This window comes from Rhopalosiphum maidis, chromosome 1 (assembly GCF_003676215.2).
Source record: "Rhopalosiphum maidis isolate BTI-1 chromosome 1, ASM367621v3, whole genome shotgun sequence".
Lineage (NCBI taxonomy): Eukaryota > Metazoa > Arthropoda > Insecta > Hemiptera > Aphididae > Rhopalosiphum > Rhopalosiphum maidis.
Window position 1 is genome coordinate 2260397 of NC_040877.1, and position 18311 is coordinate 2278707.

At 26.5% G+C, this 18311-nt stretch overlaps 1 protein-coding gene across 5 annotated transcripts in view; it reads right to left on the minus strand.

Annotated features, from left to right (window-relative positions):
* The window catches only part of LOC113550108 (RNA-binding protein fusilli), a 67901-nt gene extending 49910 nt beyond the window's left edge, over positions 1–17991 (minus strand). For 4 of the 5 annotated variants that reach the window (XM_026951756.1, XM_026951755.1, XM_026951758.1 and 1 more), the window contains exons 1-2: positions 17576–17991; positions 10792–11035 (exon numbers count right to left, since the gene is read on the minus strand). In XM_026951756.1, the coding sequence (XP_026807557.1) occupies positions 10792–11025 (234 nt within the window). In that variant the 5' untranslated portion in view covers positions 11026–11035; positions 17576–17991. The remainder of the gene's footprint in view (positions 1–10791; positions 11036–17575) is intronic. The other variant, XM_026951757.1, reaches the window with a different exon arrangement.
* Between the last annotated feature and the right edge of the window lie 320 nt (positions 17992–18311).

Sequence of the window (18311 nt, forward strand, 5' to 3'; positions counted from 1 at the left end):
TATGAGATTTTAACTGGCAAGTCCTTTCTCCGTCAAACTTCTCTTTCTCTTGAGGAAGGAATTGGTATCTTTTTTGTATTACGGCCAATAAAAAATAATCCCAATCATACCTGTACGTATATGTATTTAATACATATTTTTATTAAACATTAAATGTAAACATATAACAAAGTGTTGGAATTTTATATTATGGTCTATTTACATAAATATATTAAACAATAAATATGTATTAGTTATAGTACAAGTTAGTAAATTATAAATAAGTTATATATAGGTACCTATATAAACCAACAATAATAATAATTATTATTAGTTTTTGAAAAAAGTATATAAACTTATAGATTAAACCGTTGCTGCAGATAAAAATGAATTATCTTATGTAAACTAACATAACCTAAATTATGTATTATAAATATTAGGTACTACGTAGCACTTACAATTTATATTATATGTACCATGTCCATGAAAAGTATTATTCCGACTAAGGAATTTTTTTCGTAATTTATTGATATTAACTGCATAACAACATTTTTTTACCACTTTAACTTTTGGTATTAAAAGCCAACTCCCTCCTCCAAAAAAAAAATTTAAATCGCTATCGCTTTTTAAAAAAAGCTAGAAGCACATACCTTTAATCCCATAGTATGAAGCAAAATATTTTTCTGAAAATGTCAATGTAATAAAAAAAACGAAAGTTTAGATAAATGAAATAAAAGATTATCATTTTTTGAGATACACCTGTGTCATTCCATTCATTGAATTTTTAAATACATACTTCTAATTTATAAATTAAAATTAATTAGCACTACCTTTGAAAATTAATTTTTAAACATTGAAATTCATAGAGAAATATTCTAATTGGAAATACGAGATTAAAAATAAGTGCTGTCGTTCAAAAAAGTAAAATTCATTAAACATTATAACAATAGAAAATAGAAAAATTACTATTTCAAAAAACATGAATATTTTTTTAGAAAATCAGTGTTTGCCTTTGAATAATTGCCACAAATTAGTCATTATAAATTATAATATACAATAAACTAAAATAATATCTTCTTATTTTGTTTAAAAACATTTCATTACACTCACTATCATATTATAACTAATAAATAATAACATTAAGTATTTATATTTTTTATCGTAATTATTAATGTCACGAATAAATTCAAATACAAGATGATCCCGGATATTATACTACAATTTGCATGCATTTTCCGATTGTATTCAATGCAGCATATTTTAAATAACACGCATACATATTCATTCAATTTTAAATTTGTAGCTTAGTTATTAGTTTTTTTTTATACCATACATAATATTATATTTAATATTAAAAACACAAGTAGTGGACTGTATTAGGTATCAACAACTGTTGAAAAAGGATAACTATATAGAATAACTAAGTATAATGAATAATGATGCCAGTGGGTTAAATGTGAATCAATGATTATCATACATAAAATTAATATAGGTTTTATTTCCTTCCATTTAATTATTGTGCACAGTCACTTAATACATGTCTTTGGCGAATGCCTTAATTATATGCACTGCCATAAACATATATTTAATTTGATCATTCATCAAACGGTTATGTACAGATTACGATAAGGTTAAAATGAAAACAAATTCTTTTCTTATTAGATATATTGTTATGCAAAAAAATAGATATTGTGCATCAAAAATTTAACTAGACACTCATACACTCTCTTTCAACCTAGCTGTATCATTGTCCAATAATGTAATTCTGTAAATACGACGAACTAGTTATCCTTGACTCGTCCTCCGGCAATATAAGTATAACCGCAACTACTGCATATAGGGATCTCCTCAATTATTTTAGAACATTAATTTTGAACACACATCTGCTATAGCCTTCATTAAACCTCTTAGAAAATATGCTTTATTATTTTTAATAAGTATTTTTTTTTTTTTGGTTGCTTAAGTACAGTTATTATGTACATAATATTATTATGTATAATTCGGATTCATGACTATACTGACTAACTATAAATAGAAATAGGATTTTAATGGGCTTTGCATTGTTTTTAGTAATATATGATGCTCGTTGTAGTACAATTTATCTTCAGGTGTTGTAGAATAAATAAATAAATGTACTGAATTTTTATAGAAATGTTTGGAATTTTTTTCATTTTTTATAACATTTTTATGACTTAAAGGACATTCTGTGCATATATTTAAATTTAAAAATTTTGTTTTCAGATATTAATGGTATTAAATATAATTAAAACATAATCTATTCTATCAACACAAATAATATTAAAACTTTAATAAAAACTAATAAAATCGATATGGGTCAACTGAAAATATATAAGCAATATACCTACCTAGGTAGATACTTAACTTAATACTTTAATGATCGTTAAATTCAGCATTATTAAATTAATAAAATCAAATTAATATTACCAAATTAGCATACTAAATAATTTAAGCGATATTTCTATGTATATATATTAAAGTTTTTGTAAACCTAATATTTACTTGGTCTTTTAGTGTGATTTATAAGTAAATTATTTTAAATTTTGTGTGATAATTTCCAGTCCTAATTAAAAGATGTTCTCGAATGGCCTATATTATAATGAATTCTATGTTTAAAGAACTATATTATACCAGATTATGGCCTGAATCTGACCAAATCGACGTAAAATACACCCATATACATTAGAAGAATGTAGTAAGATAGGTACAGTTGATGAATTTAACTAAATGTCTAGGCGAATAGTGAAATTACATAAAAATTAAATTATTCTACCATATATTTAGGTATTTAGTGAAATGCCTGATTTGATTATATGCCTACGATATATATATATATAAAATATAATCAAATTCATTTTTCATAACCAATTAATAAGCAGATAGAAAAATTAAAACATAAAAACATTAAATATAATTTCTTTGTGTAATAATGAGATGCTCAATAGACCTTACATAGTTACATGAATCATACACATATATGAGTTTTTTAATTGAATATTACAGTAATTCTACTCAGTTAAATTATAATTATAAATTTCATAATATACCTGTGTAAATAATTTTTTTGTAAATTTAGATTTTTTTTTAAATCAATGTTTATTTTTAAATAACACGTAATTTGAATGTAATCGTTTAAGATCGTTTACTTGAGTACAGACTACAACAGTAATACATTATTATTAGTATACAAACATTAAACGGGATAGACCCTATAACGGTAGTATATGGTCGATAATATTAATTGATCCTAAATAACACTTATTGCCGCACCAAATACCAATATTATGATGAGAAATAATCAAATAAGTACTACCATCAGTACCGAATATTTTTATAAGAATAAAGATAAAAGTACCTATGATTTATCAAAAAGATCATGTTCTATTTATAACACTATAATGAGCTATAAAGGAAGGGAGACCAGGCTGGTAGTTACTTCTTTTATTTGCACCTTTATTGGTCGTGCATACACTTTATTTCTATATTCTTACTATCTTATTCTATGGGAATTTCCGGAAACACTTTTGTTCCACCACCGCATCAGTCGACGTTGTTTGGTTCCCTTGACAACACAAAGAAGTCGGCAAGGAACATTTTCGCTTTACGTTTATAAAAAATAGATTAAAATAAAAAATTACGAATAAAAAAATATAGATAATACAGCAGTGGCAAAACAGAGTAGGGGATATCAAACCGTGAATGCAACAGTGTTCTTTTACCCCTTCTATCTAACCACTATATCGGAGATTCAGTCACGGTCTGTGGTCATTCGATGTGCGAGAACCCCTCGTGATGTGTATATGCGCATTACCGACCTTCGATTGGTACTCAGATTTTTTGTATTTAATTTAGTCAATTGAATATACGTAATAGGTCAGATATGGCTGCATGAAAAATATTGGAATAAAATATTTAAAATTTTGTTATTTTAATTAGTTAACGAAAATAAATTAATAATCTATATACAATATATGAAACTAATATAATTTTTTTATTTGTATTTTCAAAATAGATTGAATTGCAATAAAACATGTTTTACAACTTGAGATGATGCAGTTGTTTTTTTATCGAACTGAAACCAGTCGGAAGGGGACCAAGGTTTCGTTTTGGACATCTTGAACGTGTAAAACTAAACCGGATAGACAAGAAAAGTACACAACATACACATTTCAGCAACAGTCAGTTATGGTAGTCATGGTAGGCTAATAAATATTTTATATAAACAATGTATTACTCCTCTTTTAAATTAAATATCATTTTAATTAGCTCTTTTTAAAAACGATACGACTATCATCCTTAAGTCCCTAATTTTAAATATTATTATTTATCAATTCTTTTCTGATTGAAAATATATAAGTAATGTTATATATGTATATAAATATAATAATATAATATATATATAGGTATTTAAACAGCGATAATAGTACAATTTATATGTACGATATAAAATAACTTAAATAATTATTGACTTTAATTAAGTTAGTATGTTTTTATATAAATATAAATATATAAGATATTAGTTGATTGAAATAGCTAAATTTACAAGAAAGATCACGGTGGATTTTTCTTTTGTGTAAAAGTCAATAACATGTATACTTAATTATGCATTTCAGTGAGTTTAAATTAAAATCTCTTCTTTCAGATTTTGAATACATTATAATCATGTTACAATTTCTATTGAATAGAACCGTTAAAATACTATTAAAATCAATAAGATACAGATAGAGTGAGTATGTTTACATACTCGAAATTATAATGGCCTTAAGAGTTTTATTAGTTTCATGTATCAACAATAACAGTTCATTTTTATATAAGTTGATATAGTCGAAGAGGAAATATAGCCCACTGCCCCCCATGGATACGTCGATGTGATATATTTAGTTTGAAAAAAAAATTAATAGTTTTAACCAGAAAAATATGTAAATTAAATATGATATTGAACTAAACCTAAGAAAGTTATCAATTAATACGAACAGATGAACTATTCGTGTTCCTAAATTATATACAGATCAGCTGATCATAAAATTCATATTATAGACATATAGTCACGTACTCACGTGTATAATGGTTTATAACTATTGGATACCAATAAGTATATTTTCATACAGTTAACGTGCTGCTATAATGTACTCGTCTCAAAGTTTCAGACTAAACCATTACCATATTATATACTAATATATTATTTAGCTGTAATGGTGCTATAGTATACTGTATACAGTGCGTTACACTGCAATGAAATATTAATACGAAACTATGAACGAGGCAAGTATATGATGAGGGGAGGTGGACAGTCGAAACCCGTTATATGTTACAACGTAGCGAAGACAGAAGCACAACAGAAAAGATGATGAAAAAATGCGTTCCTTACGCACTTAATCACCAGAGCGGCATTATAGAGAATGAATACTTTAAGAAAGAAGAAAAAAGAAAAAGAAAAGGCAGCGTGCTCGCCGTTCCGAATCCAATTATTACGCTATGCGCACCGCCAGATATACCACGAATACGCAATTAAATCCTGACTGGAACATAACGAAAACCGCTTGCGATAAAATGCAGCAAAACACGATACAAAACAAGAAAATAATGTAGTTTATAAAAGAGTTGAACTAATTTTATCCTGAAAATATATCAAAAATAATGCATATAATATTATATTATAGATAATATACACAGGCGCCCATGAAAAATTTGCCATGGAGGGAAACAATAAAATAAAACACCAAAAATGCCATTAAAAAAAATGTATACTTTGCGAACTATAAACTTAAATCAAATACCTAGCATAATAATAAAGCTTAACATTTTCAAAATTATATTTGAAGTTCAGAGAGAATGTCCTATCGTGCCTCCTCCCCATATACGAGCGCCTACGTACATACACATACCTATTACATATTTGATGTGTATTAGTTCTATATACATCAATACAGCACGTCATAGATTCAATGAATTTTCTTTTATGATACCTATACCTATCTTGAAAATAAACTATTAGTATTAGGATAACATAAATGTATAAGAATAGAATTCTGTAGCACAAAGTTGCGTTTGTATACATTATACATAGTACATACTATTTACCTTAATATAATAATATGTACCTCTATAATATATATATATATATATATATATATTGCTTTTTATTGTTTTTTAGAGCTAAAAGTATACCTACTTTACACTTAATAGTTAACCGTATATCGAAAGAAAAAATACGTACAAAAAATCAAACAGTGTGTTTGGGTTTGTATAGTTGTACTCGTATACCAAAATTCAAAGAGTCAATTATTTTTATTTTTAAACAAACCTTGATCTTATAACAATTTTAATAATAAAAACGAATTATATTAATATGTATGCTATTCTAACTAAATTATTGGTACAATATTTATATTCCTAACATTATTGTAAATTTGTATTTAATAAAAAAAATTTTAAAGCTCTATAGTCATCAAAATTCACGCAAAAATATATTTTATTTTCCGTTTACAGTATACAAAAACACAACATCATAATCTATAACTTAAATAGCACACAATATACATGCAAATATATTACCTATAAATAAAAGTATATAATATATTATATATTAGACATTTATATAATACAATTTTTATACTATATAATATGTGTAGTGATATGAAACATGTGTTTGAGAAGGCCTTGAACTGCTAACACAGTATAACCTTGAACTCTTTGTGCAACATTACAAGTTACTATATGTATTATAAAGTATACTCTTCGTTTACAGTCCCTATTTATGAAAAAAGAACTATAAAACGAAAAATGGGAAAAAAACTTTTTCATATACTTGTAGATTTTAGGTCTGGCAAATTATTAGTGATCAAACACAGAAAAATATCAAATAAAAATAAATTAAAGAACTGCAAATTATAATAAGAGGAAAAACTCTAACAGTAAAATATAGTTTATAGAATGTAGATATAGGTACATCATTTGAGTACAAAACATAAATATATTGATTATAAATCATATGTAAGTTATACCTAGATTTATAATAATAATAACATTAATAAGTAAAGGTTTATAGATTTTATTTTATTAAGATGTTTCAAACATTTTTTTATATAAAATAGGGTTGGCGCTGTATGTAACAATTTTTTTGATACGGTATATAGAGTATAGACAAAGGACACAAACTCTTCTAGTTTCTACGGTTACAAGGTAGGTTAGGTGAGAAGAGTTATACTTGTAATTTCGGAGGAAAGCATTAAACGCATAGCATTTAGAAAACGACCAGCTGTTGCAACCGTTGTATATACACGTTTTAAACGGCGAGATACATAGGTACACAAATATCAAAGACAAATCACACTAAAATATATTTATTGAGGGACAAGGTTATTCAACTATAATAGACAATAGTGCTAAATTTTTCAAAATTTGAATTTTCATGAGTTAAAAATTATAACACATATTATTTAAGATAATATTTATCTTTACAATTACTGTACCTTTACTAACGAAATTCGAATATTAGGTATACATTGCAGTTTATGTATGTTTTGTGTGTAAATAATTTAATTGTTTTATCACTTTAATAAAAGTCAAAGAAATAGTCATTTATTTGTGTCTTAATATACCGTCCACAACATTTAATATTATATATTCATATATATCAAATATACATATATACATGTGCGTGTGCTCATTTTGAGTTAGAATATTTTGATTCATATGATAATAATATTTCATAAAGTATGTAGTTATAAAAGTAAAATTACAAACTATTATTATTATGTATTTTTAAACCATTCCACCGCAGTGCCCGTGCACCATACGTCATAACAACACTATGAGCCCACTATAATATAGCTGGCGCGCACGCACATAAACAAGCCATACAGATACTCCACACAAATACCTAGCCGTGACTAATTGCCCCCGACCATTCCCAAATCCCGCGTGTATGACGATCATTATATCATGTGTTTTTACCTCTAAATCTCATTATTTCGACTTGTTCGCGAAAGCCCTAATTTTCTGGGCGTTATATTCCAAGTATAATATACACGGTCGCGCATTAAATGTCCGTTCCGAATACACGTATATCGAAGAATCATATTATATTATTAACATTATAATATTAATATAAACGACATTACGACAATCTGCTATTAATACAATTTAAAAAATATATGTATAGTACGCCGCCGCAGACTGTTTAGTAAATATACGAAAAATACGCGTCAGACAGAGCCACCCGTATATTATCGTTTTCCTACACGCGAGAAAAGTTGGGCGGGATAAATCGGACGCGCGCGCAGGGTACGGGCGGAGGCGTTCGGCCATTTTGACGCGTCCCTCGCCCACAAACGCCCGACGGCACTTAATCGCCAGCTGGGTTCAACGTTACAATCTCGTATTTCTACGCGTTATCATATAGTAGTAGTTTTAATTAATTTCTTTTTATTATTCGACAATAAAATCATTATCATATCACGTTTTTGTATAATTGTATACTATTATTATATAGATAATAACACGAAAACATAATACAATAATACTTAAAAACAGATGAATATTTTTTGCGAATAATTAAAAAATATTAATTCACTGCAATAGTATTACCTGCACTTTTTTCGACGAGTCGAGGTTTTTATTCTTATTAGAAAAATTGTATACTTAAAAATATAGGTATTATTGAATTTTATTAAATGACTTATACCATTTAGGCCCTTCGTTGCGACCACTATTCCTCTTTATCTTTTTCTGTCTATAGCTATCTCTCTATCATATGTATTAAAAAATCCAAAAAATCCATATTTATTCAAGTTTCAGAATTTTTAGATTACAAATTAAAATAATTTTTATAAACTTAAATCGTCGGTCAATCATAAAACGTTTTTGCTCAATAGGGTGTAACAGGTATCTAAATCATAATAGTTGAATAAAATACTCGTGTTAAGGACCATTTTAAAATTTTTTATGATAATGTATGTCTTAAAAAATTAATACTTATTTATAATACTAAATAAACAACTAAACATTACAGTTTATAAATAATATTTTTTCAAGAAATTTTAATTATTTTATATTTATAATAGGTAACCAATATAATTAATATAAAATAGGTAAATATCTTTGACATGTATCATGCTTATATGCAAATCAATTCATGTAGGTACCCTATCTTACATTTTTACTTAATTTTTGATGGTGATTACAATTGTATATATAATATACTTTTGACTGTTATAGATCTAGGGGACTCCTGCAAAGCGGTTGTGGTAAGGATAATTTCCTTTCTCCACAATATATTTTTTTCATCCAAATTTTTATATAATTTATTCATACAATATAAATATGTACATAATATATTCATAGTGTAGCTATATTATAATAAGTTTCTTCTACTATTTAGAAATTGGTCTAGATATATATCGTATACCATTGAAAGACCAAATACCAATAGATATAAAAATAAATCCGGTAATGTTTTATCGTATATTTTGATATTTATAATTGCAACATATTTTAAAGTTAAAACCATATTAACATAATATATCTTGAAACTTATATAAAGACCACTATGATCCAGATCATAATATATATTTAAAGACATTTTTAATCGTAATATTCTTGTCGCGACTCGCGATTCGTGATATATTTAGGTAATACGAAATTTATTATGGTACTACTAGATAGTATTATAATGTAGTACGAAATTATAAAGTAATAAAGTATGTAATTACTAATTAATAATGAATAATTTGTGACAATATTCATAATATTCTAATCAATAAATTTGTGAAATGTATTTATATATAAGAGTAAAGTCCCACACGTATTTTGTATTGCACTTAAAATTATATAAGTATAAATCAAACACAAAAATAGAGCCTGAGATTACTGCAATTGTGAAGAAGTGACTGGTCATATTTTATGAAAGAAGGTGGTAGAATTCGGAGGCTACTACAACTACTAATATGCAGTATGTATATTCACATTCAATATTTTAAAGAAAAGATATAGGGGTTAAACAGTAGGTATTGTACTTATTGTATCATAAGTAAAAGTAATAAAACCATTCGTTTACAATATTTATAGCACCATAAAATAAAATAAAACCTTTTAAATAAAGTGTCATAAAAATAGATAAGTATGTTAGTTATTAAAGAATTATTATTTTCATATAGTTATTAAGAAAGGTTAAGATAAAATAGATACTATTTTATAATGGCGAAAGTGGTATAACTACGAATAGAGTTTAGAATATGATATATACAATTATCATATTCTACACTTTGTTTAAATTATAATAGTGTGAAATATGCAACAACAATGATGTCCCGGATCGTTCAAATCATCATATTTCTTTATAGACCACCCGCAATTTTCCTTAGAGAACACCCCTGTGCGCACTCCGCACAGCCAAAACGAGCACAAAAGTACAATATTCTCTCAGTGAGCTATGACGATGTGCTAGCAGATTTGTTTCCATTGGAACGGAACCGGTTATGAAATGAAACACAAATACAACATGGCGTGTATCTACTCGTATTATCGTCTTCGTCTTAATGATATTGTGAATTGCAAACGTAATAAAGGTAATTACCAAGACCGTATAGAGGAAAATTAAAATCAAAGAGAGAGTTAAAAAAAACGAAAAACACACGTAAATTGCACTGAAATTATACTTGTAGGTACCGCAACGGAAATCTGTAGACAAGGACGTTCTAAAAATATACACGAGAATAATAACACAAATTGACTATTACGCTCAACAAACTTATATCTAACTTAAACTATTCGTATTATTACTATTGCACTCACGGTGTTGGTTGTCATGTCAACGACTACGTAAATAAGCAGGACGATCTCCTGTTCATCAGATCCGAGCAGGTTTCCTTGGTGGCCGGCTGTGGCCACGTACAAGGCACATAGGTACGGTGTGGCCGCTCTCATATTAGTAACTTTAATACTTTTGCAAACGTCTTGCAGTTGTATTTGGAGGTCCCCCTCCACCAGCGGTCGAGTATCACAGACCGTCAATTTGATGTCTGACATTCCCCATTACCTATATTATCAACATACAATATTAAATAACAAATGATAAAACTAAAAAAAAACTTTTTCATTTTGTAATTAAGATAATAATAAACGCTACTTGAATAAACTCATAATGATTTTTACTTTCTAGAAATATTAAAATATATGTTAATATGTAAAATATGATATTCAATATGACTTATTTTTTTTAAATAAAATAGAAATTAAAATATTAAAAAGTTAACACTAATACACAATAATAAATAAAATAGTAATAACTAATATTTTTCAAATCCATCACATTCTTTTATTTTTAAAAACGAATAAAAATACATAATTTATTAAAATATTTAACTAATTGCGTGAAATAACGTAAAACATTATGTATTCTTGTAAAAATGTTCATGGTTTTAACAGTGTTTACTGGTTTTCTATAATTTAAGGAAATTTACATGTGATAAAATTTACACCCATGGCTCTTCTACTCGAAGAGTAATCGTGCTATATGCTATGTTACATTTTAAACTCAAGATTCATATCAACGCGTTATCAATTTTTACAAGTAAAATATATTTCAGGGTAATATATTATGTTACCTTTATGGAAAAATCTAAGACAGTAAGTGCATTCAAAAGTAAAAAAAATATTTAATAATTCAAAACACAAAAAGCTAGGGTACAACGTGTTAAATAGTTTAATTTAGATAATTTGATTTTACTAAAATCGCGTTAAGAAAAATTACTTTAAGAGGACGTCATACCCGCATCTTTTGTCACTGTCTTACGAACGTAAGAAATAATAGCAAATTTGCGTTCAGCAGATTCAATTTTATGCTGTTAGCTTTAATATTAGTCAATTTACCTATTATCAAACTTAAATGTAATAATATTATCTAGGCATCTCATAGGCATTTATTGATATTTTAATTTTTAAGCGAGTTACGAGCATTTTAAAGTTTTAATATTTTACATAACTATAACTCACTTAAAAATTAAGATATCAATAATAATTAACAGCCTATACGATGGTTGAGATGCCCTAGATAATATTATTACCTTTAAGTTTGATATTATGTAAATTGACTCTAATATTAAGGCTAACAGCATTAAATTAAATATGCTGAACGCAAATTTGCTACGTCTTACGTTCGTAAGACAAAGACAACACATGCGGGTATGACGTCCTCATAAAGCGTCACATAGATAAACGTATAATATGTAATGTATATAATAAAATGATTAACGTTTTAACTGATAAATCGTAAATAATAATAAATAAGTCCATGTACCTAAACCAATTGAAACATTTGATACCTTGATGATAACTGATAACTTATCAAATGGATCAAGTTATTTTATTGTACAATACTTAAACAACTGAAATAACAAACTTAAATAATTCAAAATATCTTTACACATATTCAATAACTGTAAATGAGAATAAATGGAAGGGTTGAAAACGCTATTTTCCGTAAGCGGAATTATTCAATAACGATCGAAACATATCAACTTATAAAAGAAGCCAAATAAAATTAAACTACAAAAAGTAATTAGAAAAAAAGTCCTGTATTATTTTTAAGTAACGCACTAAAAATTACTAAAAACATTTAGAAATAGTACAAATAAATTATTAAAGAAAGTTATAGAAAGTATATTGAATAAATCAATTGTAATAAAAACAAACTGTTTTATTTGACTTTTAAAAACAGTTCATGAATTAAATTCAGAACAACAATCAATATAAATTATTTATCATGTTCGAGAAGATTTATATTAAATACTAAAAACACAATAATATACTATTATATTATACTAGCGATAGTCTATTGTACAATCAACTATTAATTTTAAGAGACAAAGCAAATTTTTTAATATATATTAAAAAATATATTATTTTAAATCGTTTGCATATAACATATACTAAAAATAGCATTATTATATTACCTAATATAATACTATTTCCCCAGGTATGTTTTTTTAATGAATATAATAACAAATTGAATATTTAGGTATTAAAATGCATTGGATATAACATATAATATATCATGTATATAATTAAAATACGAAAAATCGTATTGTCTAAGAAATCAATTAATTTGTAGTAGTAAGTAGTTAAGTAGTATATTCAGAGATATTGTGAGATAAATTATTAATATAAATATATCAGTGTTAAAAATGAAATACAGATTGTTATAAATTATGTATCGTATTCTGCAATTATTATTAATTATGTTACCACAATCAGTTATTTAGCAAGTTACAATATAACGTTAATGAAAATTGAAAATATAAAAACCAAAGTTTCTCAATACACTAGGTATACACTACTGTATAGTATACAATATATCTACCTACACAAGAAATAATATTAATTTTTAATGAGATGTGGTTTTTTTCATAAAGGGTCGTCGCAAAAACTAAATTTATATACATCTTTTGTAACACTGAACGAAAACGTCAAACATCGTTGTAATAATGAGACCGCGTAGGTTAGGCTTTCACCAGCCACGAATGATAGCGGTTGCTGCGACAGTTTGGACCCAAGAAAACCGTTCTGTGACCGATGAACCGATAAAAAACGTATAGCGAGTCATTCTCCTCTAAGGCTCTGAATACAGATATAAATTGAGAATAATAATAATATTAAGAAGATTTAATACGTACGAGCAATAGAGACAAAGTTAAGTTAAATATATTTTATACAATAATATGCGGTTAATAGATCAATGGTTAGTTTGAATTTGATAAAATTAGGATTTCCAATAACAAATTGTACAGTACAATTAATACATAAAATTATTTCATATTCATACCTTACTCATTATAAAATGTGCATATTAAATACTAATACTACATAAAAAACATTAAAGAACCACATTATACGTTATATTAATAACTAAATATTTTTTAGGATTAAAAATATAATAAATTACATTGAACAGTTAATTTATTACTGAGAATATATTTTAATTAAATTATATAGTATGACTTTAATTTGAAGACCTAAAAATATAGGTCTATACATAAAACTACGCCTATTCAATCATTTATTTTTAAAATGATTTTGATTAATAATTAAGATAGTGAACTATGCTATAAACTATGATATGTTATAAAAGTGCAGGTAAAGTTCAATTGATGTTATTTTTATTTTATTTATGTTTTATAAATTTTAGAGGGTTTGATTAAAAAACTTAATTTTCTATATATTTTAGTTAATGAAAACATAATGAAGATCGAATTCAGTTACATTATAAGAACGGTTTTCTCGAGAAAGAAATATAGTTAGTTCCTTTTGTAGTTTAATAGGCGAATGGGTAACTACTAACTGGATATGTTTTTTTATTACATTATATATAATTTGTTAACATATTATACATTGTTACAAGTGGGTGGAACTGTGCACTAGCAATAAAAAAAGTGCATGACGCCGCTATGTTAGTACGCAAAGATATAACTGATAATATTTAGTTGATAAGCATCTGCTAGGAACTATGGTAAGCAGTTTTTGACCTTGATTAGTTGATTATCTGGATTTTTATAAAATTATACTATTGACAAATTATTTAATAGATGTATCTGATTTAGTCCATATATGATCATAGTTTACAATAAATAAAATCTGAATTATATCATGCGTGTACATCTAAAAAATTGATATATCAGTATCACGAAAATTTATTTAATTATTACCCGCGTGTGGTAGAAATAATACTACAGAACACTATATTTTTTACAATTTACATTACCTAGTAAAATGTTTATTATTTTCTTCAACGAATACAATCTATAATTCGGTATTATATTTTATTTTAAAAAAAGAAAAATTATAAAAAATGTATATCCTTAATTATATTTTTAATGCAAATTTAAATTTAATTTCACTATCGCATAACTACTAAACACATATCAAACAATTTGTAAATTAAATTTGAATACACCAGTAACTCATAAGGAATTGGGTAGAAAAATGGTTATAATATCGGGATTTGCCTATGTGTTATGATTAACATTAATTTAATATTGTACAAAAATAAGTATCATTATAAAAAATATTTAAAAATCTTAATCTATATACCATATGTCCATATAACATAATAATAGCATTAAAAACTTAAAATTATATTTTCTTTTCCATTTTTTTAATCATCTATATTGAATATGTTATGTTAACATAGTGTTATATTGAACTTGCTGAATTATACAATATTGCATTTTAGTCTCATACAATGTAATTATTGGGGAGATATAACAATGAAATACAATAACTGTATTTTAAATAGGTACATATTTTATATTCTCAACGAAAAAAGATGAAGCTAAACACACACGTTATGTATTCACTAATCAATATAACATAAGAGTTTCAAAGGGTTGAATCAAGTCCTTTTTATATATTTCTTATGAAAATTAACGTTATAGAGATACCGAGAAAAAAAATAATTTCAAATTTTTATTGACTGTTCTTTAGCTACAAAGTTCTTTTTAATAGGGGAGAAAGGGGATATTAAAACAACAAGTTGACAAATTCCTTCACGGTATGATGATGGGAATGCCCGCTGCAGCGGTCGTAGTTCCCCGGACACGCATCACAAACCACGTATAAACAATAATACGCGTGTTACGTCGTCCAGAAAGGTAACACGGATGTGTTGCCATTGAGTATAGAGCTTCAATGGTAAAACTTCAAAAATTAAATAAGTCTTCTACATCATTATTTATTAGGATAAGTTAAAAACACATGATTCACATCAAATATTCATAAAATCGTAAATTATTTAAATATTATCATCTTTCTCGTTAAAAAAATTGTATATTAGAAACTACAAATAAATATAGGGTTAAATTAGGTTATATTAAGTTATATTAATACCCGAGTATTTTTTTAGAGTCAAAAATATAAAATTATATTAATACCTAGCTAATTTATTACTGAGAATATATTTTTAATTCAATTCTGAAATATAATTCGTTTTAATCACAAAATTATGTTTAATATTCTAATAATAGTTTTTCTATTATTTGTAAACATTTTAAGTCTTTAATGCAACATTTTTAAGTAATTATTGTATTGAATCACATGTTCTTCAGTGTTATCAATATATTTTAATTGTTTTCCATACCTATAGATTGATTACACTATTTTAAAATTAATATTTTGTACTTAATTAAATAAATTATATAACTTAAAATATTCCTCATAAGAAATTAAACATAAAATAAATTTCACTAAAAAAAATACAAGCAAAGCAAATTAATAGTTTATAAAAGGTATGTATATATTATAATAACATAATACAGGCGAATTTTTTTAGGTAAGAAAATAATAATAATAATAGCTAATGATTTAAATATTTAAAAATATATATTTACCACTTAAAAATATTAGTAAAGCTTTATTTTGTATGTAGATACTCTAATCTAATTAGTTATGATAAACACCCATTAGTATAAGTATAAACATTATTATTATTTTTTATTTAGTCCAAATTCAATATAGATACTTACTAATTTGTTTTTATTTTTTGTTTTAGCTCGAAAACAAATTTTAATATTATTTAAGTATAAAATAAACATATTTGTATAGTCTTAAGTATCAAACAAAATAATATCAAATGTTAGCTATTTAAAAATATACTATCACATTTTACGAAAATATACTGCAGTCTGTGATGTACGATTATTATAATGGTAATTGATGGTCTGTAGTTGTACATAACCCAAGTGAATATAAAATAGACTTTAAAAATTAGACTATTATATAATAGTAATAATAAAATAATTCAAATAACGAACAAATTACTATAAATTATTTCAAACATATAGTTTTCTAAAGAATGAAAATAATTATAAATAATAAAGGCAGGCCTATCGATGTTTTATTTTATAACTATAAAAATTTAAAATTACTCAGTTATTTAACGAAAACTAAATAATAAAATCTAATTTTGAGTAATTACTAATCAAATACGATAGGCAAGTAGAAGTAATAAGTGATGAATTCCAATCATGGTATCTAATAAATTAAAGCGAAGATATTCTATACACATTAAAAAATACGGAATTTAACATCAGAAAATGTTCAAAATTCATTATTACATATTTACACATTAATAGAAAGGTCTATGATTCAAACGAAAACCCCTATAGCTGATATCTTAATGTGTTATCGTTCGAGGGATAAGAGAAAATATTGTAAAGAATCAACATGTTACTATCATTCACCAACAACAATATTCTTAACGAGTGAGTAAAAATAGTTTAATCTAATTTTAGAAGCATCTACGATATTACTACTTTTACAACGGATATAAAAGGTATAATTGTATGCGTACAAGACTATGAAATGTATTCATTTTGATAAAACATCAATATCTGAATCTAGTACAACTGCATTATTCTAATCAAAGACTTAATGCAAAAAATTAAAACGAAAATTCAGCTACTGTGCTTAGAGGACGGAAAAAGCTTATAGCAGAATACCTGTTGCCGACGATCTGTTCAGCACATGTACCGTATACGGAGATAATATCTACACACGCATATACACAATTACAATATCAACTCACCGTTCAACCCGTTTCATATCCGTTATTTAATTCCGGTCGTTTGGAAGGCGCACCAAGATTTATTGTAAAAAATATTTCTATCTAATCGACGACGGTCGGCACTCAAACAACGAAAAATGAACCGAACTTTCGAAATACGTAGGTATCCGGAATTCCGATTTATGATCGATTCCGATGACGGCGGAAGGGCGCGGGGGACGTCGAAGATCTTGTACGTAATGAATAATAATGTATTATACTATTATGTACCTACTATGTGAATATAAAAGCGTACGGACGCACACTCAATAAACTTATTTAAATAATAATATATGATATTATTATGTAAGTTTAAATTTGTTAAATTATTGACATGATTATGTGTAATATTTTTGACCGAACGTGCTCGCACACCGAAGACCGAATGCTGTCGAGTGGCGGCGGCGGTTCTCTGTTGTGTTGTAAACGACAGCGGTGAGAGTAGGAAAAAATACTACAGGTATTATAAACGCGATTATAGTGGGAGCGGGACGAGGTAGTTAGGAGGACGGTCCGTGGCAACGGTGCTCCGGTGGGGAGCCAGGTGATACGGCCAGGTGAACCAGGTATTTCGGTGCGTGTGTGTACAGTCCGCGGTGTGTGTCTGTATATGTGTATGTGTATGTGTATGTGTATGTGTGTGTGTGTGTGTGTGTGTGTGTGTGTCTGCTACGTGTATTACGGTTGTGGCGGCGTCACTCCCCACTAGCGAAACCGG